This window comes from Rissa tridactyla, chromosome 2 (assembly GCF_028500815.1).
Source record: "Rissa tridactyla isolate bRisTri1 chromosome 2, bRisTri1.patW.cur.20221130, whole genome shotgun sequence".
NCBI classification, from domain to species: domain Eukaryota; kingdom Metazoa; phylum Chordata; class Aves; order Charadriiformes; family Laridae; genus Rissa; species Rissa tridactyla.
The window spans coordinates 150177666-150205467 of record NC_071467.1 but is presented as its reverse complement, the minus strand read 5'-3'; the positions used below and the strand labels follow the sequence as shown (position 1 = coordinate 150205467).

At 35.8% G+C, this 27802-nt stretch overlaps 1 protein-coding gene across 2 annotated transcripts in view; it reads left to right on the top strand.

The window, feature by feature from the left end:
- ODAD2 (outer dynein arm docking complex subunit 2) overlaps nt 1–27802 on the top strand; it is an 87255-nt gene that overhangs the window by 19449 nt on the left and 40004 nt on the right. For both annotated transcript variants that reach the window (XM_054193330.1, XM_054193329.1), the window contains exons 10-16: nt 10860–11006; nt 11303–11512; nt 11680–11916; nt 14289–14399; nt 14883–15037; nt 18279–18521; nt 26025–26139. In XM_054193330.1, coding sequence (XP_054049305.1) covers nt 10860–11006; nt 11303–11512; nt 11680–11916; nt 14289–14399; nt 14883–15037; nt 18279–18521; nt 26025–26139 — 1218 coding nt within the window. The remainder of the gene's footprint in view (nt 1–10859; nt 11007–11302; nt 11513–11679; nt 11917–14288; nt 14400–14882; nt 15038–18278; nt 18522–26024; nt 26140–27802) is intronic.

Below are 27802 nucleotides of genomic sequence, written 5' to 3'. Positions count from 1 at the left end.
TTGTAAGAACTAGCTATCCAAAAAAACAGCAACATGTGAAGATTTTGTGGCATCTGACTGAGATTGTTGTTGTCTGAGCAATCAGAAAAGCAAAGTAAAAAAAATCCAATAATTTCTACACAGGTGCAAAGGACCTTAGCTGCCTTCTGGTCACTAAAACATACATATGTCCTTTCTTTGAGGAATCATATGAATCCAACTCACTCACTGTTCTATGAGAAACAGCATTTTTGTTCTCTTTACCCAAGAATCACTTTTAAGTTTGTATCTTGGCCTTCTGAATTACTTTAATCTATATTAACCCAACTAGCTGTTCTCACCTATCTGTACTGGCACATAATACATCTGAGAGCTTGTTTGCTTGTGAAACAAATTTAGCCATATTTAGCAGTTTTCCTGAAAGAACATGGTTTCTCCAGTTGGTATCTTTTAGCTAGTCGCTATCTTTTAGGAGGGAGCTTGCATAGCCAGCGTAAAGGGCATCTTTATGGGATGGGAAGGAATTGGGAGAGAAGCATAGCTCAAGGACACCATAAGCCCTAAATGTTCACTGCTCATGTCAAAGGAACATTTTGAAGGCCATTGAAGGATTACTGTAGGGTAAATTTATCTCAAGGGTTTGTGATTTATGTGGTATCACATATGACTTCAGCCAGAGAATGAAGGCAGAAAGGGAGGAAAGAAAGTGGATAAAGACTAATGTCAGGTGGAAGCCTATATAAAAAAATGTTTGCAAATACTTAGATTTAAGGAGATAATCCACTTGCAACAGGACAGTATAGGACTGCAGCAGTTTTAGATTGAATAAAGTTAGTCCTGAATGCCAGGGCCTGATTCCCTTAAACTTGATAAAAGGATTCTTTGCTGGCCTTGCAGAAGGTTTGAAGTTTTTCAACTTGCAGAAGTTTTAGTTTAAATATTAGGAAGAAATTTTTTACTGTGAGGGTGGTGAGGCACTGGAACAGGTTGCCCAGAGAAGTTGTGGATGCCCCTTCCTGGAAAGTGTTCAAGGCCAGGCTGGATGGGGCTATCAGTTTAGAGCAGGCAGCAAGATGGAATGGATATCTTCTTTAACCTCACAACTGAAGATGTTTTGTCAAGCTGTGAGTGGTATTGGCCGTGTTTCTGATGCTCATCAGGCAGGTTGAGTATATGTGTGATGACATTGCACACTACTATGACACTTACTGTGGCAATGGAGTTCCCACCCCAAAACGATTTGTTATTTGATGGTAGAAGTTAGTGTGACTATTTCTAGAGGGAATTTTCTGACCTTTTAGCCACAGATGTAGACATGCAGAAAGCTTTGCATTTCGATACCAGAGAGCATTGAATGTAACAGCTCTCCTATTGTGTGTGACTTACCGAGTATGTAAGTCTCTGTTCTCCAAAGCAATCTCTTCTGAAAGTGAGGACAGGGCAGGACAGTGACTGAGATTCAGTATGTCATGATCCAAACAAACAAGTGAGCAATCTCACTTCAATTAGGGCTGAAGAAATGTGTGCCCTGTCACTTTGAAAAACATGGTCCTATCATCAAGGATGCTGAGGTAAATCACCTGTTCAGGGACTCCATCTGTTGGTGATAGTGGCAGCTGAAGGTAGCGTACTGCTGGAGAGATAAGATGGTACCAAGGAGAGCGGCTTCTCTTACAACGAATGGTGGAAGATCATGGTTTGTGCATTACATAAAGCAATTTGCGTATTCTAAAAGAGCCGGTCATGGTGGCCGGAGGAAGTCTAGGATGGTTGCTGAAGCTGAGTTCATTCACACTATAGTGTCATTGGGAGATGATGGTGTGAGTTTGAGACAATCTAAGACTTACTCTGTAAATACAGTTACCCCAAGCCACTTTGCCAGATAAGCTGAAGTCTGAACTCCCACATGACTACCAGAGGTACTAGAGGTGGCCTACGGTAACTAAAACCTAAGCCAGAGCTAAAATTTGGAATGATCTCAGTGCTCACACATTCTCTTGAATGGTGACATTTTGCAGTAACAGTAGTTTTTGATGGATCAATTATATTAAATCCCAAATTAACATTTGTTGCAGTGATCTGATCTAGAAATCATGATGGGATTGTGGGTTTGTTTTCCACATTATAATCTTTTTATTTTTCTCCCCAAATTTATCTAGGATTGAAAAGAGTGTGGTCCATTGTCTTTAGAAAATTGTCCGGATGCAACTGGGGAACAAATAGACTCCTAAACTGAAAATTTCACAAATGAGAAGATAAACTTGCACTGTTAAGATATTATATATTACCTTGGCCAGGTCTTTGTGGATTTTGGGTCAGCATTTCACTTTTTTCCAAGTTTGAGGTTTGAGAAGTTACCGGGAAAAACATTCTGCTATTCCTGGTCCAATAAAGTAAAAGTTCATATGTTTGCACATGGACTACATTGACTCTTACCTCCTCTATTGTAGAATCCAATTACATGAATGCAGAAAAGGAAAGCTAACAGAATGGATGCATGTCTTGGGAGAGTTTTCAAGAGGGAATCAACAGTTGCCTAACAAAACCTTCTGATTCACTCAGAAAATAATAGACTTATTCTTTTGTTTAGAAACTCATTTCTTTTCAATTTCATAAAATATGGTGACAATTTATACTCACTGTGTATGGTTCATAACACATATGTCACTTTTGCCACTGGGAAGGGTCAGAGTCAAGGTATTAATCTGCAACTAAAACTGCGCAACTTCTGTGCATGGTTTTAGTCCAATGTAAACATTTTAGATTTTGTGATTTTGTGATGCCTGTGAGTTTCCACTGGCTTTTGTTATATTAATCTGTATGGTTTACATACTGCCAGGCTGTAGCCAAAGAACGCCAGAAGATTCAGGAAATGGGGCAGGGAATTATTCCATAACTCAGTTATACTTGTCCATAACTGATCTCTTAACAAGTTGCAGCTTGTATGTTTTATAAACTAAAATGAAAAATTGGAACTAGGATTTAAACCAAAACAAAACTGAGTGTTTAGAGGTTCAGTAGCATAGAAAAATTGCCTTGCTGAATCATATATATTGTACTGCAATACTCAGTATTTCATTAATCTTTATCAAAATTTATTTAAATTTTGAAGTATTTTCCAGTGGAAAATTACAAAATTGTCCATGCTTTGAGAGTGAAGTTCAACAGAAAATCAAAACATCGCAAAGGTGTAAATGAAGAATCCTGTTTTATACTTTACTACTTATTTTGGCTTTCTTGTTTTATGAAAATGGCAACATTTAAATAATATTTTAGGCTGGGATTCCACTTAAAGTGTGGTTTTGTTCAAGGAGTTTTTTCATCCCATTAATGAATTTTAATTAAATAATTTCTGGTATAACAATAAATATAATACAATTTGACCTACTTTCTTTTGGACATCACATAAAACTTCTTTGTTTTCTCAGTATTTTCTAAAAATATATTAACTTGGTATGTTCAGTCCTAATTTTTCAAGTATATTGTAATTGCCATTCAGATTATATATACTCATAATCAAAAGTAGGGTATTATACATAAGAATGACAAAACTGCCCACAAACAGCAATTTTCTTTCCTGTTATTCAGTCACAGGCATACTATCATAGACATGCACATTAAGATATCTATCCAAGACTTAATACAGTAAGTAAAATGAACTTTTACTATGGCAAAATAATTTTCAGCCATAGGTCTAAACAGAAAAAAAAATAAACCTTGACATTGCCATGCAAAGTAGAACAATATTTCAATTTCTGGTTGCATTCAGTCACATTTACTCTAAATCCAAACACAAATTAAATACATTTTAAAATAAATAAATTTAAAAACTCCAGACAGATACCATAATTATAGAGATTTTTGTGAGCAAAAAAGCTGTATAATTTTCATTTTATTTAATCTTGCTTTCTCTCAGGAAACTGAAATGCAGCGTAACTTTATTGTAATATTTATGTTTTTCTATGCATATATGTGCATTTTATTACAAATTGGGCAACGCATTTGGAATCATCTTCTTTATAGTCTCCTTAGTACTTTTATTACTTGTACTCCAATAATGCCTTTAGGATTCAGTTGAAAGTGGGGAACAAGGATACTAGGAAAACACATCTGGCCAGTAGCAGTCAGAAATCTTAAGACTGTATATTTTATTATCTATTATCTGTATCTATGATTTTATCTATTATGGATCATCTCTTTTTAGAGAAGTAAACATCTGATCAAAAACATTTAATATTTGTAAAATTTCATGGTCGTAAAAGTTCACAAAAAATAAATAATAGAAAATAGGGCTAGAGCAGAATTCAGGAGGTCATTTACTCCATCTGCTTGCCTCCAAAACAGCATCAATTCTTTATGTGTCTTCTGGACATGTATTTCTTTAACTTTTCTTTCCTTTGATGGAGATTTCATGACTACTGTAAGCAATATATTCCAAAATTTAGATATGCTTGCCATTAAAAAAGTTTTTCTAATACCTAGCACCATCAGCCCTGGTGTCGTTTAACCCCATTATTTCTTGTCTTGCCCACAATGGACCCGGAGAACAGCTGATTGTCTTTATAGCTGTTCTTTAAACCACCTTCTTATTGTCTTCGTCTCTAGAGTAAAGAGCTCCAGTTCCTTCAATTTTTCTGTGTAGATTGTGCTTTTGAGATATTTTGCTATCCTGTAGCTGATTTTGGTTTTTTCCCCCCACTGGAACTCTCTTGTGGCTTAAGAAGCCCTAGGATGACCTTAAATGCTAATTTTAACAAACACTAGCACCTGCAACTAAGTAGGTAGCTATTTTCTACCACTTTCTGTTGTTGAGGAGTTACTATAACTTGAGATCTTTGAGCAGTGAGGTGGGGGAGAGGCATGCTGTATTTGAATGTGTTTCTGCCAGAAAGTGTTAGAAGGTACTTCGGAAACAGTGTCCAGCACTTCATGAGATCCTAAGGAGGAATTTCTGAAGGCCTGAGGACTTTTAAATGGAGAAAGATAGCACATTAAACAAGCTAGTTAAAAGAGGGCCTGGATGCAGCCAAAAGTTTATGCATCTTGTATCTCGCTGTGCATTCAGAGTGGACTAACCAATCCATACAGTCATATTTGGAGAAACATCACCAAATAAGGATGTTTCTAGTATAGTGGTGACTAAACCTAGCACTCTTCAACAGTTTTGTCAGAGTTCTGGATGTGAATATGAAGTCACTCTTGAAAAACAGAAATGGCGAAGTATATGGAATAACAGGACAGGCTCTCAAAGGCAGATCTGAAGTGCTTTGCAAAGTGTCTCCATTCAGATCAAATGTGCTCATAATAAATGCTCAGGTGCAAACTTAAGTAGATGAGAACACAAAATTCAGAACATGCCTGTGCAGTACGGGGTTGTCTTCTGGAAACAGTTGCTCTAAAACCTTTAGAAGTTAACAAGCAAACAACTGAACAGTTCCTCAGTACTCAGTTCCTGTGGGAAAGGCAATGAATGTTCTTTTTCGTAATGAGGAGCAGTGAGCAGGCGTAGGGAAGTAAGGATACATTGTTGTACAGCGCTGGTAAGACTGATTTTGACTGTTCTGGTGTTCAAATTTTCAAAATGTATTGGAAAAAAAAGTGGTGAAGTCAAGCAAGCTCATTATTTTAATCTTAAAAATGATTAACTTTTAGAATTCCCATTACTTGACATTTTTAAATCAATACTGAAGTCATGCCCCAGACAGATGCAAAGTGTGTGTCAGTCAAATGCTAGTTATTGTGTGGTACACAAAAATAAATGGATGAAAATTTATTGACCTATATTATGAAGGCAGTCAAATAGCTGGGCTGTTATTCCTTTTTACATTAAATCTTGATTTACATTTTTAAGAATGAAAAGATAATTGAGCAACCTTTGCATGATACCTGTGTAGCTTTCATCATTCCTGAAATGCCCTTTTCAGTTGTGGAAAGAATATAAAGGCAGGCTCCACACCCTAACCTACTGTAATGGAGAAATTTTATGGGGAAGGTCTTACATAGATCTTTTTCTTTTCTTTCTCCCATCACAGAAGGTGAAATTGGCCTCACAGATACCAAATTTATATACAGTCTTATCATCATCTACAACAGCTGCCTTTGTGTATGTGCATTAAAAGTTTTAACTAGATGAGCCTGTGCATTATTGTATTATAAGTGGTCCATGAAACACCTCAAAAATAAAAGCAAAATAAAGACAAGTTTTACTCCACATTCTTTGTAGTTCTGTAATTCTCAGTTGTGAGCTCTGAGTATCATAATAGAGATATTACGCATACATTGCACAGAAGATGTTTTACTGATAGTGTAACAATGATACTGTTTTATTTTCATTTAATTTGTGGATTATACATTATACCATCATATAGGAATAGAGGGCATATTTTAAATTAAATCTGTGTTTAATTTCAAGCTTTAAAGTTGATTGTTGATCTGCCAGTAGAGTTTATTTTGCATCCAGCATATCAGATTTCAAATGGTATAACGACATGATGCAGATTTTATGTCAGCTTAATGGAGATGTAACTATTTCCATGCATGTTAAAATCGATGCTGTAAGTATTGCAAGACTTGGTGTAATGATAACTTCAAGAAACAAAAAATAATTGTTGAAACCATCAGTAATATTTTTTATTTTGTAGAACTGATGCTTCAGCACATATCAAAAATACTTTATTGTGGTTTTACTTTAAAAACAGTTCAAGTGAAGCTGAAAAAATAAAATACATATATGTATTTTATATACAGTTCTATATTTTATTTAATATAAGAGAATTAAAAGTTGTTTGTTTTTTAAAAACCTGGTCCATATTAAATGTCGTATGCCAACCATTATACGTGTAAGATAAGTCAATTATGAATGACTATGTTATGTATAAATGTAGTTTCACTGTAGAAGCACTCCTCAAAAGAAGGGACATTGCTTGTCAGGTTAACAATATACTTCATACATTTATGTAAAATAATAAAAAGACAAGTCTTCTCTTTAAATACCTGTTGCGAAATTTTTATAATACAAAGCAAAGTAAATCTCAAAGTCTAAGCTATATGAAAAGATCCCAAACTTCATAAAAGGACAGCTGTTGGTCCTTTGAGCTACAGAATATTCTCTGTAGTTGTGGAATCACATCTTACGGATTTTTTAAAAAATCATTTAGGATTTGATATGTGTCGGTAAACTGATTTCTCTAGGGAAGCATTTGAGAAATGCTACAATATTTTTTTTCCTTAGGACATATTTTACAAACCCGATCAAAATATGTTCATAAAGTTAGACACGTTTCATTTTCTTCTGAAGTCAAGATGATAACGATGTTTAAAAAAATGATAATGTGAAAAAATTTTAGAAACTTCCCTTAGGATGTTATATGTTACAGATGTTAAAAAATTACCTTTATATTTAACAATTTTCTGTGGGGAAGTTCTGTGGATATCTATTGTTACAAGAAATTTAAGTAAAAATTAGCTATGAAGCTCCATCCACATATACTTTATTGATTAGCAGAAGTGTTTTGTCTGATGTAAGTTACTTATCTGAAATTTTATCAAGTTTTTTTCTCACATTCCTTTTGGATGTATTTTTTCACTTGTGATTCTCTACTATATTTATGGTACCTGTTGAAGAACATGTTAAATTTAAAGACTTTTCCTGTATTTGTCTTACTGTTTCTGTTTTAAGACATACGCTGCAAAATGTGATGTTTTTGTTAGACCTACTTGTTTCATATTAGCAAACATTACTCAGTTTTTCGATGTTCTGTATTTCAGTATGATGTGCACAGTTGAGCAGAGCATTTTCCTCTGGAAAGGGTTGGCTCAAAGTCCTTTACAGTTTCAGAAGTGTCATTTGGAAGAGGTGGGCTTGGGCAGCACAGTTCACATCTGGATGGGAGCCAAAGCTTCCTTGGAATTGAGAGGCATGTGGGAGGTGGATACTGTAGTTTGATTTACTAGGTGCTCTAAGTTGTAACTTCCACATTAGCACCAGCTGGCATTGCTCATGCACTCCAGCTTCTGCTGCAGCTACATGGTAGCTCAGCCCTCCTCATTTCTGCGCAGCTGGGTTCATACCTGATTTGATTAATAGTAAATCTATATTACAGGTTCAAAAGAATCCATTGTTATCGTATGGTTTAACTTCCTGCATACCACAGGGTGTATTCTTTGCACTTTGTCTTGCTTTTAGTCTAGTAGCTGTGACTGAAATAGAGCTTATCTTTTAGAAAAACATCCAGTCTTGACTGAAAAATTTCTACTGCTGGAAAATTTATCATCACTCTTAGTAATTTCTTCCAAAGGATAATTAACCACACAATGGAAAACTTGCACTTTACTCCTGATCTAAATTTTAGTACCTTTCATTTCAAATCATCAAATGTTTGCGCTAGAACTGTAGAGCTCTCTGTGATCACATTCCTCTTCCTCATAGATTTATTTATTCACTATGAATAAATCATACCTTAATTTACTTTTTAATAAAGTGAATAGTGCTTCTCATGTCTGTCTTAATGCAATTATTTTCCAGGCTTGCAATCATTTTTATTTCTCTTCTCTGAATCATCTCTGTATTTTCACTTTCCTTCCAGAACTGTAAAAAGGAAAATTAGACCCAGAATTTAAGTTGTAGTTGCACAAGTGCCTAAAAAGGGATAATACCTATGTTCCTATTCAGTACTTTCACGTACACATCCCAAAATTCATCCTTTTAATCAAATTTTACACTGTAATCTTAAGTTCATATTCAACATCCCAAGTCTTTTTATGCTCTGGTTTCCAACATAGAACTCCTACATTGAGCTATGTCCTGTTTTCACTATTTGTAAGTGTATGACCTTAAATTTAGACATAAAAGAAACTGTATTGGGCAGATCAAAAGACAATGTATCCCAATAATTTGACAGCAACAGGAGGAGAGACACGATAATCGGGAGGGAAGTTTTCTGTGGTTAAAGCTCATCTTCTGCACTCCAGATGTCCCGACCTCCAGTTTCCACAACTTGACTGCAATGGCTTATAGTAGTGTGAAACTCCATTCATATTCCGCCAAGGCAGAAGAAATCCAGGACCATAATGAATGCCCAGGGTGAAGTAAGAACAAGGCAAACACAGCTTTCTAGCCCCTACCTGTTTTTAGCTCAGGGAGTTGAAAATTGAATGAGATATTTACATTTTTACTGACCTTCAATGAAATCTTATAGCTTTCATAACTAGTTCCACTAGTCTCTTGCCTCATTTGAAGAGCTATCACCCTTTTCTTCTTTTTAACCTGAATCCTATTATACCTCAGTCCCTGCCTATCCCACTCATTGCCATCCCTAACATTGTAGACCTCCATTATATCCCTTCTGACATCCCTCTTCTAGACTGAAAAATCCTTGGATTTTCTTTATTGGTCTTCTCTGAAACTTTTCCAGTGCTATAGTAACCTTCCTGAAACTGAGGCTGCAGAACTGCATGATGTTTTGGAGGTGAATGTGAACGGTGGATTTATACGGTGCTATAGTGACATTCTCTGTTCACTGTTTTTTCCCAAATAAATCCTAATATTCCATTTGTTTTTTGATTGCCATCTACCCTAACTGCAATATATAATTTCTAATTTTTAATGGTCTTCTAAAAACCTATCATTTAATCTGTAGAGTTAGGATTGGTTTTTCTGGTGTGCATCACTTCTCATTTTCTCATTTGCTATTTTATTACCCTCTTAGTCTTAGTAAGTTCTTTACCAGTTTGTTACAACTGACCCTGAATCATAATATCATCAACAAACTTTGTCACATAACAAGTCCTTCCATTTTTCAGGGTGTTTGTGAGTATGTTGGATTGCACAACTTCAACACAGATCCGTGGAACTCTACTAAATCACATCCCTTTATTGAACTTACTGTTTGCTCTTATCCCCAGTTTCCTATCCTTTAGTCATTCTTTTCAATCCATTCAATGACCTTTTGACTTATACTATAATGGCTTAGTTTTTTTAAAAGGTATCAGGGAGGGATTTTGTCAAAATCCTTATGGAGTCCAGTTAGCCGTATCAACTACATCTCCATTGCCACAAGTCTGGTAAGTTTTGTAAGGTCAGACTTATCTTAACAGACCCACGGTGACTCTAAGTATATCATATTGTTGCAAGAATATCATGTTTAGACAGATATCTGCTAATTCTGTTCTTTATTAAAGTCAACCAATTTGTCCATTATAGATATTTGGCTGAAAGGCCTTGAATAACCCTTGATGTCTTTTCAAAGTTGTCAACTTTGTTGTTTCCCAGGACACTGGTAACAGGGCAGCTTGAAGCAAGAGGATGCATGCCACTTGTACTGAATCAACTGTTTTACCCTGTTTTCTTTGTAACTCAGTTGAATACTATCTAATAATGGCAATTTATTATTGTCCACGGTGTCAGGGTTTTTTAATAAAAACTTTCTACAGTGATTTCGGTTTCAGAAAAATCCTCTGAAATGTCCTCCACAATGGAAGATTCAAGTTGGACTCTCTTCGGTTTCTTCCAGAGTGAACACCAATGCAAAGAATGCAGATAGTTTCTCTGAAATGTCTGTATCTTCACTATGTGTTCTCTTGCTATCTGCAAACACTCATACAAAACTCACAATATTCGACCACCTAATTTACTAGTCCATTCACAGCAAGCCATATTAGTAATTTGTCACCTGTGCTGTTCACTCTCACTTCAATCTATATGCCATTTGCAGACTTTATCAATAATTCCATTTCTTACTGTCTGCATTATTTAACACCATAGAATCAAAATAATTTAACGTGTTTCTTCTTTAGTAGTAGTTTTACTAGTACGAGTAGAAGAGATTAAGTTTTATATTAAATGCACTTTACACATTTGTTAATTATTTGCTTTATTTTAGGGAGGTAATCCAACAGCTACTGTAATCGCATTGTGTTCAATGAGAGATTTCAATCTGGCTCAAGAAACTTGTCAGTTGGCCATCAGAGACATTGGGTGTCTTGAAGTGTTAATTAATTTACTTGATACAGAAGAAATTAAATGTCAGGTAAGTAGCTTTGTCAAATAGAGCAATGAATATGCCTTTTCCACTAGAACATTTTTTTTCAATTTTCAAAGTTATATAGTCTAAAGAAAATGATTTCTTTCTTTTATAATTTCTGTATTTTCTCAATTTCAAGTTTTTTTTAGAAAAAAAGTCAATTTATTTGACTTTCAGTTTCCTTATTTTCTTCTGATTCAATTTAAAAGATAAAATGTTTTAGATAACCCAGAATTTTATATATTTTTTCTGTTTATGTATATTTAAATAATGTTTAACTTCTGTTATCTTCCATTATTTAGATTGGTTCATTAAAAATCCTGAAGGAAATTAGTCAAAATACGCTGATCAGGCATGCAATTGCAGATCTTGGGGGCTTAGAGATCATGGTGAAAATACTGGACTCTCCAGATAAAGACCTAAAATGTTTGGCAGCTGAAACAATTGCTAATGTTGCTAGATTTAAACAAGCACGAAGGACAGTAAGGCAGCATGGAGGAATCAAGAGACTGGTAAGCAGACATTAAAATTTGTAAAATTCGTCTTGTCATATGCAGATTTTTGTCCAAAAAATACATCATGTGTTGCACACGTGATTCTTGTCACAGTGTTTACCACCATTAAGAAGCAGTATAGTATCAAACTTCCCTGTAGATAGTTAAAAGAATGTGTTTTTTAGGTTGGGCTGTTGGAATGTAATTCAGTGGGATCAACCAGTCTAACATCATACCAAGCAAAAGATACAGAAATAGCCCGCTGTGGGGCTTTGGCACTCTGGAGCTGCAGCAAAAGCACCAAAAATAAAGAAGCAATCCGTAAAGCTGGTGGCATTCCATTATTAGCTAGATGGCTCAAATGTTCACATGCAAACATCTTAACCCCAGTAGTGGGGACGCTACAAGAATGTGCCTCAGAGGTAAGTAAACACATATAGCTAACTTACTTTTAGTCATTAAAACAATTAGCTACTAAAAGGAAGCATTTCATTTGACTGTCACTTAAACCAGGACAGTTATCCCATCAGGAAGCAGATGCTCTGTATGGTCAAACTGTTTTTGAGAAGGTCACATCTTGTAATGAAGTAAAGACCGCATATTTTTTATTTAAAAGGCTAGGCATATTTTGTGAAAGAAAAGATATAGAAATGAAATCCTTAATCAATGTCATTGTTTTTCAATTTTTTTCATCGTACTTAAATTTGGCAACTCAAGATGCTAAGTTCTGGTTAATCAGTACATTTAAATATTACATAGCTGACCTGCAGATGTGGCCAAGACAATCCAGTGCAGTGCAGGGCAGCATAGTTTACAATGTCCTTGTGAATTAGGTAAGACAGTGTCTGATTTCAAAAAGAAGAAAGGAATATATGTGGGTTTTCCACATATTTCCTTGACGAGTTTCACAACTTCGAATATATTCAGTTTTTAAATTTGAATACAAGCACTTTTGCCCTCACCATATAAGGTGAGTGGTTATTTTTCCATTTGTGGAATCATATTTGAAATTAAGGTGCATTGCACTTAAGGTTAAAAATATACATAAATTCTCTTGGTGAATTTGAGACATGGAAGATATGATTTTTCAAAAGATTTTACATTATAAAACACTTTGTATTTTCAAAATTAGCTTCTTGAACTACACAGGTTTATGCATGCTGCATGAGAAAGCAACCTGGCAGATTTTAGCTTCAGTAAGCCTATATTGAGAAGGTGAAGTTTTTGAGGGTTTCTTATCTGCCCAAATTTGGAAATAACACTAAAAGCGTCTCTTGCACAGATGTTTCCCCTCTCTTAAATAATGGTCCCTTGTTAAAAAGTCCATGGGTTAAAATTTGGAAGAAAAAAATCGCTTAAAAATTTTAATTCTAAGAACAAGTTTGTCTTCACCACGGGCTGCAGGGGAATCTGCTCCAGTGCCTAAAGGACCTCCTCCCCCTCCTTCTTCACTGACCTTAGTGACTGTGGAGTTGTTTCGAGTCAAGTTCACACTGGAGTTTCCAGCCTGTCCAGTACAACAGCACAGAAAACAACAGCCCTGGCCATCGTCAGCCCAGGCGCATCGCCATTGCTGTTATCAAAATGTTTCCAGGCACAGCAGAGTAAGGTGATAAGCAGTACAGCAGTACAGCAAACAGCAAAAGCAAGAAGCACTAACGAGCGTAAGTCTCTAATTTTGCAGTAGGGCAAGCAAACCTCATGGCAAGCACAGGAGCCTGACAATTAATAACTAAACAGCAATAACAGCTGTAAATTCAATCTAGCACATTCCAATCAAATCTGTCATTATCTCAAACCCTTCTATCCCCACGTTGGGCACCAAAAAGGACTGTTGTGGTTTAACCCCAGCTGGCAGCTAGGACCATGCAGCCAATTGCTCACTTCCCCCCAGTTGCGATGGGGAAGAGAATGAGTAAAAGTGAGGAAAACATCATGCGTTGAGATAAAGACAGTTTAATAGGTTAAGCAAAAGCCATGCATGCAAGCAAATCAAAACAATGAATTCATTCACTACTTCCCTTTGGCAGGCAGGTCTTCAGCCACCTCCAGGAAAGCAGGGCTCCAACATGTGTAGTGGTGACTTGGGAAGACAAACACCGTAACTCCGAATGTCCCCTCCTTCCTGCTTCTTCTCCAGCCTTATGTACTGAGCATGAAGTCATACAGCATGGAATACCCCTTTGGTCAGTTGGGGTCAGCTGTCCCGGCTGTGTCTCCTCCTAACTTTTTGTGCACTCCCAGTCTACTCGCTGGTGGGGCAGTGTGAGGAGCAGAAAAGGCCTTGAGAGCTTAGCAGCAACCAAAACCACCGGTGTGCTCTCATTTCTCATCCCAAATCCAAAACATAGCACTACACCAGCCACTAGAAAGAAAGTTAACTCCATCCCAGCTGAAACCACAACAATGTTTTTCTAACCTTGTTCTAGGCTGTTGGCTCTCAATGAAATGAGTGGGTATTTCTTGATTGCATTCTGAAGCAACTTTTTCTTCCTTGGCTCTGAGGAGGGAGTCTGGACAACTTTCAGAATATTCTGAATTCTGTTTAAGCCAGGTGTCTACAAAACAGGCATTGCAGCACCTGGTTTTACAGGTGATTTGAAGAGCACTGCAGAGAATTTATGTATTTTATTAACTTTGAGAACATCAATAGTATTTTCAAGGCAATGCAGGTGACTCATGCTTAAAATAAAGTACAAGGCTTCTCAAGATCAAAGCCTGTATTATTATTATTGTGATTAGTGTTATTAACTGGTAATATACAGGATTTAAAAGATGCAGTTTATCTTTTTAGCCAAGTTACAGACTTGCAATAAGGACAGAAGGAATGATTGAGAACCTTGTGAAAAATCTGAGTAGAGAACATGAGGAGCTTCAGATGCATTGTGCAAGTGCCATATTTAAGGTAATTGTATCATTACCATCAGTAGATGAGAGCCAGGATTAGCCCTTTTTTTCTTAGTTTTACTATTTCTCTAATGTGTAAGAAATTATAAAAATGTTGATGGTCTTTGGTTTAATTCTTCTGAGAATATTTTAGCTGCATATTTAATATTGTAATTTAATTGCTCTTCTTGTGTGCAAGCCCTAAATTGCACAGGTAACCAATTGCAAGAGGCAAGGCATACTGTTCAAAGAGCTGTTTTGGGTTTTTTTTGTTTGTTTGCCCACAAGGTGGACAATGTAACAGTATAAGCGCTGCAGCATATACAGTAGTGGTTTACTGTCAGACTTTCTTAGTGAGTTGTTAGCATATTCAGTTACTTTAATAAAACATTTACGTTTTCTTCTTTATTAGTTTTTGCTAGTTACAACATCATACACCTAGCTTTTAAAGGCATCATTTAAAATGTTTTACACAATATATGTTTTTATTTTTTTTGTATAGTGTGCAGAAGATAAAGAAACACGTGACCTGGTTAGACAGCATGGAGGTCTAGAACCACTGTCTGTTCTGCTTGGAAACTCTGAAAACAAACAACTTTTAGCAGCTGTGACAGGAGCAATCTGGAAATGTGCAATCAGTGGAGAAAATGTGTCAAAGTAACAATTTAATTTTACAAACATTTATTACAATCTCGTGTTTTGATTTTATGGGCCTCTATTGTTTTCATAATTGTTGTGTCATGGTTCTTCAAAACCGTACTTTATAATCACTTGGGCTTTCAACTTAGGTTTTATAGTACTTAAAAAATTGCTACCTGACCTCATCAGGGTACAGTGGAAACAGTATTAAGTTCCTAGAATCTTAAGAGTCAATGGGGACAATTGGCGCCTCTGAAGAATAATTAAGATATAGGACACTGAGTCAGGAGGTGTACTAGCACATACTAAACGTTTGACACATGGGTGTATCTGATATCCCCACTCCTGTCTGTAGTTTACAAACCGGAATCAATGCTACATGGTAGAGAGAGCAGTTAGCACACTTAGCTTTAACGTTTTACAAGGCAGACAGAGAGCAAATTATCTCATCTAGGGTAGCTATCTAATACACATTATGTCCCCTACTTTAGAAATATACTGGAATCTAGGATAATTAACCTAGGTGCCTCTCTCCTTGACTACAGAAAGGGCTCAGAAAAGTAGCTTAGTCTGGACACCCAGCTTCTAAATGAGTGGCATTAACCGATGAGAGTCCTACCATAGGTATGTTCAACCTCTCCGTATCAGGGTTTTGAATGATTGTCTGAGAATGTGACAGCAGGAGTTATCACCCTCTGCCTTTCATGGAACAGCTTAATGATTGAGAATACTTGACTCATCTAAAATTCGTTTGTCAGATTCACGCACTTTACCTCAAAAAAAAGCCTTCTCCACTGGAGTGTGTGTTAGTCTTCCTGCTGAAGTTATGCTGCTCTGTACAGAGGAATGTAAGATTTGTAGGCTGGAAGGAGTATCAGTAAGAGGTAACCTCTTCTTGCAGCCTTGATTTTAGTGTACTTTACTGGACAAGCAGATATGATAGATAACTGCAGCATAAAAAATAGAAAGAATTCCAGTAATAAGCATTTACAGTCTGGCTTTTTACTGTCCTAAATGAGTTCCCAAACTGTTGGTATAGAGAGCCACGTTCATTACATATACTACTGCTGTCTTGCTGCTTTTTGCTTTTTTGATTACACAGTAACCTGACTTTTCAGAAGGGTATAGCTGCCTTTTCTGTGGGGTTTGGGTATCTGCACAGAGGCATCCTGTTTCTGGGTCAATCAGCGATGAGATGGATTGAATGGTGCTCTCTGTACTAGTAAACTAAACAGGGCCAAACCTTTCAAGGTTCAGGCACTATGTTATGATTATCCATACTGTTTAACTGCTAGCACAGTCCCTTACACAGTTTGGCCTGTGCCAGCAAGCACTCTCCCAGACAATGCCCAGACACTCCTTGGGAACACTGCAGGCAGCAGATTGTTTCCATTAGTCAAAATGGGTGAGGCCACCCTGAATTGTGAGGATAAGAGATTTTAGCCATATGGATGCTATGTTGTGCTGCTTGTCCTCAGGGCTAGAGAATGAGCCATTGCCTGTTTTATTTATTAGTATAGCTGTAGCCAATAATTCTGGCCGAATGCAAACAGATTTTTGCTGGGCTACTCACATATCTTTGGCAAGTGCTTGTGCTCCAGGAAGGTTACTAGCCAGGCACAGCTCCAGACTTGAGCTGAATTCATGTATTATGTAGTGCTGAGTCTGAAGCAGTAAACCATACCCAAACTCAAGATGGGAGGGCACTACAGAACCGGGAGGGAGGATAATACGAAAACATAAGTCAATCTAGAGGGATGAGCTTGAGTCTGACATGAAGCTAGAACTAACAAACCTTGCTGGTTCCTGCAGGCCCACTTAATTGCCTTCGAGCTACTCCAGAGTATTTCCCATACCTGAAGTACGCTGATGAGATGTACTGACTCAGCGATGAGCTGATACAGGTGCCTGGGCCGGGCCTGACTAGCTCAGCTTCCAGTTTGTGTGCAAGCAGCCCTACTGCTTCTGAACACAAGATGGCCTGAGCCAACAGCTCTGTCAGAGTGTAGTCTGCCCATCGCAGAGCCAGCTCGTATGTTCCATCTGTGAAGCAGTTGATACTCAATTTCTAATTTCTCAGTTACTTTAATTGTTATACTGATAAACTGGCTTGGAAAGATAAACTTATATTGAAACAGTTCTAGTTCTGCCATCAAAACCTCAAAAATACTAATTTTTTTTTGTATGAAAGAAAAGCCACAGGTACAACTCTTTCCTGGAAAATTAAGAGTATTTGTAGCTCAAGTAGACATTTTCAGAAGCTAAGAGCCACGGGGGAAGCACGAATGAGAACTCTGTACCCTCAGAGAAATTATCTCTTTAGGGTAGGAAATATACATATTTACACAAAGGTATAAATCAAAGCATAATTATTGGATAATATACAGGTTAGATCTAGCTTGATATACCAAGTGGAATTGTCAAGGTGTATCACAGAAAATGTATGAAAGGAAGATACAGTATTTGTTAAGTGCTAAGAATCTTCTAAGTTCTGAACAAAATGAACTTAGAAGGCAACCTCAGTACTGAGGAGTAAAGTCCTATTCTGAAAGCTGACCTTCTGTTTGTAGAATGGGACCTCCAGGATTTTTAAAAACACATTTTTGTTTTTCAGTATCAAAAGTCTGTGAAGAATGGGGGAAGTATTAATATAGCAGTCAACTCAAATTTCTGTCAACTATTTGATTTCAAAATGGAATCTAACATAGTACAATAGAAATGTACTAGAACTATAGGCCTGACCTTAGGATAATGCACTTACTAGGCCTGAATCAAGTATAAAACTGGTCAGGGCAAACCCTCTAAAGGCTGACATCTAGTGAAAAGTAAGAGCGATACCTTGGTCCAGAAAGGTGGAAGAGTGTCTGATACACAACTACTCTAGCTATTGTTAACATGGCAGGAAAAAGTACTGGAAGTCAGGATGCCACAGTACTTGCCAATCTTCCAGTATGTTTTCAGCTATTTATAGATGTTGCATCTACATGTCAAGTTTTAAAAACCCCTCAAACTACTCTACAGATTCCTAGATAGCTAAGAGAAATGTATTAAAAAAGGTAGAGTAAGAAATTATGCTGTATGTCACACTTTCAAGAACTAATTGAAATGTTTTACCTAGATTGTGATTTCTTCAACACGATACTTTACATACAGAAATTAAACATTATGCACCAATGATAATTATACTTCAGTTATAAAATTAAACTTGTGACAGTAACATACTCAAAATAACAACTTCGGTTTTATTTCTATATTTTAGATTTCGGGAATGTAAAGCCGTAGAAGCTTTGGTAGGACTGCTCACTGACCAGCCTGAAGAAGTTCTTGTAAATATTGTTGGAGCACTGGCAGAATGTTGCCAAGAGCCAATAAATCGAACTACTGTCCGTAAATGTGGTGGAATACCAACTCTAGTGAAGTTACTTACTGGAACTGATCAGGCACTACTTGTGAATGTCACCAAAGCAGTGGGAGCTTGTGCAACAGAACCTGAAAATATGATGTAAGCTATTCATATTCATAGCACTTTGAATATAGAAAAAAATTTTTTTAGTAATTCTGGCACAAATATAGTCAAGTCTAATCTGACTTAAAAGGATATTTTACTTTTTGTTTCTACAGGACTGCGTGGGTTAGTTGCATCCTACTGTAAAATGTGCTATATATAAAAAAGAGAATTAATTAAGGAGGTATTAGAAGCTTTTGCATTTTGGGGGAAATCAGATAAACCTTTAGCAAATTGATTTTTATTAAAGTTAAAATTCAAAGTTACAGAGCATCGTTTCAAAGTACTGTATGATAGGTAGCTGTTTTGCCTTCTCCTTTTACATGTGTTCTCAAATCATAAATAATAGCCTCAGTTAGAGAAAGTTATTCCAAAAGGAAATGTGCAATGTCATGTAAAATAATTTTAAAATTTTTCAAGTGGAGTTTTATTTGTATTTTATCTGCTTTATTACTCTCCATCATTCCTTTTATGAACTCAGACTTATTTCTGACCCTTTTCTCCCCTCTTATTCCTTTGCAGGACCAAAGAAAAAGACTGTCTTTTTACAGAGACAGTTGCTGCACTCTGGTTTTGTGATGTAGATTTGTATAGCTTACAAAGATCCTCGAATTTTACGATTAAGTGTTCCAGTTAGATGTTGAGGTCGGCATTTACTGTGCTTACTGTTCCTGTACAGGGATATTTACCTCAAGATTCTCAGCATATTTCCCTCCTTATACACAAGGAGAGTCAGAAAGAGAGTTTTATTAAACTCCTCCTGTTCTGATTTGCATAATTCACTTGATATTCATATAGCAGTGCAGGGAATTCTTTTCCTGAATAGGGCTTTTGTTTTCATGCTTTGGCTGTCACCCAGTGGCAAAAGGCTAGATGGTACACAACTGTAAACATGGGTTGTATGAACAGTTAGCCATGTAGCGTAGAAGTATAAATAAATGAAATCAAGTTCACAACGTATCTCACTAAAAATCAGCCTTTAGAGTAATGTATAAACCTAACAGAATTAACATTATAAATCAACTGAGAAATTTAAATGCCAATAAATATAAATTAATATTTATAAAATCTCAGACATACTCCGGTACTCAGGACTATCACTTGTAGTATCCAGTATGGATAGCTTCATACTGGAATGTGGTCAGTATAAGCACCAAAAATAACATAAGTTGCTGCTAAAATTGTGGTGAACAAAGTCTATCTGGTTTTTAAGATGGAGAGACTTTTGTTTGGGACAAAATTTATGGAGTTTGCAAAGAGTGGACAAAGGGATCAAATATCGAATTTGGTTCGTATGAAAAAATTGTCTATTGAAGGTTTTCAACTTTTAAAATGTTTTTCAAAATATTTTAAACCATTAACAAGTAAGCAAGATCTTAGATCAAGAGTAGAATATACTTTTTACTACTACTACAAAAAAAATGACTCAGAAATTATTATTATTAGCAAGACCGTGACATGTACCTGATGTATTGTGCTATTTAGACTTGTAGTACTAGAAGAGATAATGCTGCTATCTTTTCCCAAGGTGTGATTCATCCATGTATGGATAAGTTTGATACCAATCCAGCAAAATACTTAAAAGCAATGCTTAGTTAAAACATTGACGCCAGTGCAACCCCACACATGTTTAAATTATTTGCTTGGTTGAGTGTTCTGCCTCTCAGAGGGTTAAGATATTAGATTCCCCCCCAAAAAAACCCCAAACAAATCAGGACATCCATTCCTCTCCCTTCTCCTCCTTTCAGGCCAGCAGAGCAGTAATTGAAATTGTAGCTCCTCATCCAAGCTGCTCTCCTCCTCATCGGGAAGAGTAAGTCACCGAAGACAGGAAGGCTACATAGTCTGTAGCATGACTTTGTTCCTTTTACAGAATTTGGGACTAAAACAATAAGCAGTCTTGTTAGAAACTACTGTGAAGTTTATTCTCTTTCTGTAAACATTTTGTGAAGTTCTTAACCAAAAAGATACATCTTAACAGGGATGTGGAGATCCGCCAAGATTGTCTTCCAGAAAGAAGCAAAGCAAAGTCACTTGTAGCCTGTAAGCATACACAGGTGATGAGAACTTCCTATTACAGTTTGATATTTAGCTGTTTCTGGTCTTTCTAGTTCATCTGGCTGGATCCCTGTTACATTCCTTATTTCATAATCATGTATTCCTCAAAATGGCTTGACAGGTTCTAGGAGAGCAGTTATTCTCTGATATTAGCTTTTCTCCTGGCAAATTTGGCTGGCAGGTCTTAAAGCTTTTCTTTGTCATTTGGTACAGACAAGAGCTGCTTAAAGAGTTACTTTTTTAGTTTGGCCTTACAGAAATTCTGAAAACTATGATGATTTTTCTGGATTCTACTATCATTGACTTTCATACATACTAGAAACCCAGAACAAAGCCAGAAAATTTAAAGGGAGTATCAAGCACCTGTAAGGACTGAGAATTTTCACATGTATTCTTACATTTCGTGAGCTGCGTGTGTGTTTAACAAAGTGTGGATTAGAGACTAAATATTCAGTTGAGCAGTCTTCTGTTTTGAATGTGGTTATGCAGTAGGTATGCGGAAACCATACAGACCAGGAGTGGAGCTCAGGTAGTGTCTGTGAATGATTCCAAGGTATGTAATGAAGAGGATAAGATTAGTATGAGAAATAAAAAGCTGAAACAGTGCAGTTAACTTCTGAGGGAAATATTGTACGTTTATCATATGTTCCATGGAGGAAGCCTGCGCTGGCAAACAGAGAAGACTAGTAGATAGGCATAGGTGAATCTACAGCTTCTATATGTCTTTTATATATTTTATCTCTGTTATGTTTCCTAGTTGACGCTTCAACTTCTACAGCTACTGAGTGGAAGGTACAATAGTGTTACTTTTCTGCACCAAGCTTTTACTTCAAGGCAACTTAAAACAATTAAGTGATTCTTATTGACTCTATTGACCTATATAAAATAAAGAACAGCAGCCAGCTTCTCTCACAGCAAAAAATAAGTTAACTTTTCTTAAAAAAGCATAACTATGTGACTGAACTTCCTTACTATTATGTGGACAGCATGAAACTGTTCTCCATACTCAGTCTGCTGCACGGCCACTGACAGAGATGCCGCTGTACATCTTTTATGTACATTTGTCTTTTTGAGGAACTTTTTACAAGTTATTCTTCTTCTCTTACTAAAAACAGAGGACTATTGCATACTCTTTAATTGCCATTAGATTTTCATTTGCCCTTTTGATTTGAAAACCTCTAGACTTTATCTCTAGCATTCAAAACTGAGGGTTTAGAATCTTATAAACTAAAACATACAGTTATTTTAGCCAAACAGATGGAGTTTGAGTCATTGGTATATAATATTATTTATTAAAGCAGTCCACAGCAACTAGTGAAAGTTTTAAGAAACATGCTAAATTGTGGTTTCAAAAAAGACAAGATTACATTCTGCCAGAATTAAACCCTGTAATCTTACCAGTAAGCACAATACAGAGTCAGTATAACTTTGTTTATTTACATTTGTATTTGTGGTCTAAATTGGCAGGCAATTAAACTAGACTTCTCAAAAGCAAATAACACTGTAACAGAAAAAGATGGTAGATATGACAAACAGATGTCTAGGCTGTGTGTATGCATGTGTGTTTAAGCAGTACATATTGAAGTTTCTACTGGAAATGTTCGGTATTAAGTTTGAATTTGAAAGAGAAACTATTTCAGATTAACAGCTTCACTCATTTCAGATATATAAAAAAAAAACAAAGTAAATTTCTGGAATTGTAACTCGCATCTTGCACAGACATCTCATGATGTTCATGCTGCCATGATATCAAGGTTCTTAAATGAAATAATGTGAAGTCTTTATTAAACAACTGTTGACTGCAAACAGCTAACAAAAGTAATTAAAAAAATATATCTTGTTAAATTATCTGCACTGGTCAAATAGCAAACACCAATTCACTGTAACCTGAGATTTCCCAGAGGCTGTCCTAGACACTCTGGTAATCTCTGAATAGGTTTAATTGCATTAAAATTATTTGCCCATAGGACGTATTCTATATACGCCATGTGTCAGCTGCTCTGTGTGGAAACCAGGAAAATGTTTTTGCTCATACGCCTTGCAGTTGCCTTTTTGTAGGAGTGATGTGAGCTGCACACCCCTTCATCTCTGCTCTAATCGTGGCTGGCCAGTGCAGGAGTGCATGATAGGAGCGCCTCTTCACTCCAGCTATTTCTAACTGCCGATACAACTACTTTTGGTTATTTTGAGGAGCAGAATAATTTACATCTTGTTCTAAATTGTATCAGAGATCAAATAAGCACAGTCTATGACAAGGCACAGAGCTTTGAATCGGAAGAGATGGCCATCTTGGTCCAGGTCCAGCAGATGTCTCTGCTATGTTAAGGTATAGAGCAGTTCAGAATCTGGGCTCTTGCTTCTGAGCTCTGCATATTTATATTTTATTATGTACTTATAGTGAAGCATCAGACAACAATTACCTATAATAAAGCTTACATTTCTACTTTGGGTGACTTCCATGATTTGAAATCTTTTCACGCTTGTGACTATTAATAGTGTTCTATACATTACATACATGTAGTTCAGCTGTTCTAGAAAGTAGTTAATTTTTGATATCAACTAAATATTATATTATTTCAGCTTTTGTGAGATTTCCTTCAGCTTTCAAAGGAAACGTTCTGCATCTTTATTAAAAGAACTGTCCTTTAACAGTCCTGTGAATGGTTGCTTAATACAGGTTTAACTGTAGTTTAATTTTATCATCATAATGTCAATAAATAGCTATAATATATATCATTTAAAGTGACTGTAACCACAGAGTGACTAATGTATTAGCTATGGATGAATACAGAACTGAATGCCAACCAAAGTAAATTTCGAGGTATGTTTGCTTGTATTTATTGTGGTAGGTAGGTTTTTACAGCATCCTGCTAATAATGTTATAATAAATTTTAGGAAGAAAGTTAGATACAAAAGCTATATATAATAGCGAATCAGAATATTGTTTAGGGTAATGCCATCAGAGCTGAAATTTTCAAGATTACAGGTCTTTTTTCCCATCTCTTCCTTTGTTTATTTGTAAAGAAACCTAAATGTGTAGTTTTGATCACTTTAAAAAGGAATTTTCACATAGAAAGGAAACTAATGCCTAAGCACTTTCATAGAGGAAACATTTTTCAGGGCCATTTATTTCAGTGTTCCCTTTGCTTAATAGCAGATATGCTCTTTTAACACCCAGTTTCTTCATCTGCTACAGTGTCCAGTGGAACTATAGAAAGATGAGAAACTGAACTGAGAAAGGATTAGTCACTTGTTTAGCAATGCTTTCTTTAATTCACAAATACATATTCTTAGCAAGATGAAAATAAAAGGGTTTGTGCTTGTATGGTGATTACACAGTGATTATTCTTCCAGTATGAGAATTTAAGAGCATCATTCATGTATGTAAAGTTCTTTTCATTTAAGTTAATCTAGAGCAACTGAGACAAAGCAGTAATCAGTGATGAACAATGTACTTTGGAGATCTGTTTGGTTTGACCATACTGTTTTTTAGTTTGATTTTATACATGTTGAATGGACTGAGGGCTATACTTTCATATATTCTGAGTTGTTCTGTTGAGTGTAAGACAACTGGTATTTCTGGTCATCTTCTTCAATTAGAAAATGAACCATAGAGTGAGGCTAGTTTACCTTGAAAAGATGAAGACAAGAAAACTGAAAAGAAAATGAAAGTAAACTTTCAATTGAAAAGGAAGCTTTTGAAAAAGTAGAAAGGAAAGATAAATCAGCCTAGACGTTGTTTTTTTAAGTGTGGTGGAAAAAGCTGAGCTCAGTGTTTGGCTTCTATCTCTTGATTTTTATATACTGGTTGGAGCTGGGTCATTTATATTTAGCCCCTCTTGGGAGGAAGTACCTCCTGTTGGTAAATGGTCAGTACTCTGCTTGACTAGAAGAAAGATTCATGGGTTCTTTTTAAATTAATTCCAATACAGGAAAAAGTTCCTTGTGCTTTCTGAAATGACAGGAAAGTAATGTTAAAATTGCTTAAAAGTGTTGGGAGTTTGAAGGGATTTAAAAGCTTGTTTTGAAGCTTTTACTTAAGTTGTCCTTACTATGTTGAACATATTTATGTTATTATGTAGTTTGTGACTAGGCTGTTTTATTTTGAAGCTTTAAGATTTCCGAATTTGTCCTTTGAATGATTTTCTTGCAATTAATTTGGAGCTGAGTATGTAGAATAAGCTGTATTAAAATTAGCAGATCGTAAACTTACGAACTAACTTAAACTTGTAGTTATAGTTGTTTAACCAGTTTGCATCCCTGGTTATTTTAGACAGAGTTCATGTCCTTAATTATTTTTTGTGCTTCAGATGATGGTGGGATTACATACAAAGCTGATTCTATAAATAGTTTAAAAATTTCCTGAGCACAAATTAGATGTTTTATGTCATGTTTTTAAGCACAGTCTGTATTTAAATGTCTCTTGTATTTACAATCAAAGATGTAGACTAATGTTATACTATTGAACTTTTTCTTTTGAGGTTAGAAAATGAAGGTATATTTGCTTTTCTTTATCTTCAGCTCATCTGCTTTGGGTTTAACATATCTTTTGGAAAAAAAGGCATGTTTGTAAAGGCTATTAAATTTTGTTTGACCTTCTTTTCCATTTAAGGTATTCAGTGGACCCTAATGTGAAGTTATGATCCTGAAGCCTGATTGATATGTAAACATAACACAGATGGTGTAGCAATGATTTGTAGCGATGATTTTGATGATAATTCATTTTTCAGCTAGTCACGAAGATACTTTGATTACAGTGTGTTTAAGTAATTATAACATAGTGTTCAGTGTTAGTCTTGTTGGTAAGGAACACATGGGAAACAAGTTACACGTTATTCGTGCTCAACAAAGGATGCACTGTGGTGTGACCATTTTAATTTCTAATGCTAGATTAGAAACATAGTATTTTAAAATATGTCATAGAGTAAGGTAAATACATTAAGCATAGACTGAATAAAAAGTTAAGTACATAGTTTGGGGCATAAATATTTGTTTTGGAAAGTATTTGTTACTATATGAAAGAAGCCAGTATGCTTGAATTCAGATTTCACTTTGCATGCAGATCATTAAACCGTCGCATGCTTGTTTTCACATTTATATTACTTCTTGTTATAATGTAGTTTACTTATCTTCTGTAAGCATTTTGAATGACAGTGCTGAGAAAAAAGTAAACAGCATTAATGAGATTTAGTTAGAAAATATATTCTGTCTTTGCATCATTTGTTCACACCTATCTGCTATAGTAAGTGATGCTGCTGACTATGTTGATGGCAATTAGCTGACAATAAAACACAAGCACTTACATAAAACAAAACAGTATGTTAAAGAAAGTCATACCAATGTCTATTAAAGCAGTATTCCAAACAAACTGATATAGTTTAAAATTTAACATTGTCTATTCCATAATTAATTACCTCTTTTTTTGGTCTGTTTCTGCAATAGGATAATTGACCGTCTAGATGGAGTTCGTTTGTTATGGTCATTGTTGAAAAATCCTAATCCAGATGTTCAAGCAAGTGCAGCTTGGGCTATTTGTCCTTGCATTGCAAATGCTAAGGTAAAAATGTATTTAAAGTAATAGTTTTGTTATATATATACTCACATACAATTTTTACATTTGGATCATTTCCAGCAATGTTTTGCTGTTTGCTACTTAACACTCTTTTTATTTCATTCTGTTAACCGCTTAAAAAAATTCATGTATTCATTTTTCAAAAGTGAATAATTCTCCTTCTGGCACTGTTTATAGCATTCTGGTTTGCCTTTACAGTGCTTACTGTATTTGGAAAATATATTTTAATAACTTATCAGGACCTAAACTTACTGTTCCCAAATAAAGCATGCTGAAAATCTGACAATACTGAAAACAGAAAGCTTCTACTCATAGGCTATGAATAGCACAGGTAGTTGTAGTTGTTCTCCGCTATGAGGTACTTCAGCTATGTTCTCAAGAGACCATCATTTGGTTTCAGAGCATATTTCAGACTCGGTGCCAATGTAATCCTTAGATTTTCTGCTCAGACTGCCAACAAAAAGTGCCAGTTGTGAATAGTGGTTGTTGTGCAGGTCAGTTGTAGACAGAAGACTGAGCTATTCATTTATTGCATGTCAGTTTCCAAATAGAGATAAAACGGTGAGTATAAGCTGTAAGTCATCTTCAGTGAATTCTTACCACTGACCTGTGGTAAAAGAAATGGTGAAGGTTTTGTTTCCCATTAGAAGTTTCCTGGAATACTAAGTAGACTTTTATTGTTAAACCTTGTACTGTAATATCTTCTGTTTGTAATTAGCCTCCATATTTAATGCAGCTTTTGCATCTTCTCTCTACTGTACCACAAATATATAACCGTCTACATATCATTTGAGATCCTGACTATATAAAGAATAGAAATTCTTTCAAAGTGCTAGATATCCTTAGCATCCTTTGCAGGCAGTTTCCTGTTTGAAACTGAGCACAGTCTGGTTGCTATTAATTTATATAGATGGATAGATGTAGATACATTGTGAGAACATTTGGTCTTGATTTTTATAACTTAAACATTTTCTATTTCTTCACAATGATTCCTACGATGGCAGCTTGCTTGCCATTTTTCAAGCATGCTGGTTATTCTGTATTATCTTTCCATCTTTTTTAAAAAAATATAAGCTCTAGTATAATAAAGTTTTTTGTTACCTAATGGTGGGGTGTATACATGTCTCATCTGTCAAGATATGACTATACCTGCCTCTCTCTTGAATAATATTGCTATAACTGAATGTTAAAATATTACTTTATCTCAGAACTGAAGTAATACTTATTATGTGTAAGACTGTGCAACCTGTAGTGCCAGAGTAGAACTCCACATTGCTAGAGCTTCCACTAAAGCACTTTTTCAGAAACTAAGGGGGCAGAGGACAGCTACTGAAATTATAGACCACATGGATTTTTTTCTTGTTTTTTTCCCCTGGGTATTTGATGAGTGTAAGCTATGTACATCCTTAGTGTAGCCATCCTCCTTTCATCTCCCTTGGCTGCCTGCCCAAATGCTAATCTGTGACCCCACAAAGAGTTCTTTGTGTGAGACTGAGGCAGAGTGGCACACTGAAACAAACCTACCAATAATACCCTTTCCTCTGACACTGAATGGAAAGAAATATGTATAAAGCAGCGATTGTAGCCACGCTGTGGAAATGCAGTAACTCTTTCTATCTAAACAAAATCTTGATTTTTTTTCTAATTC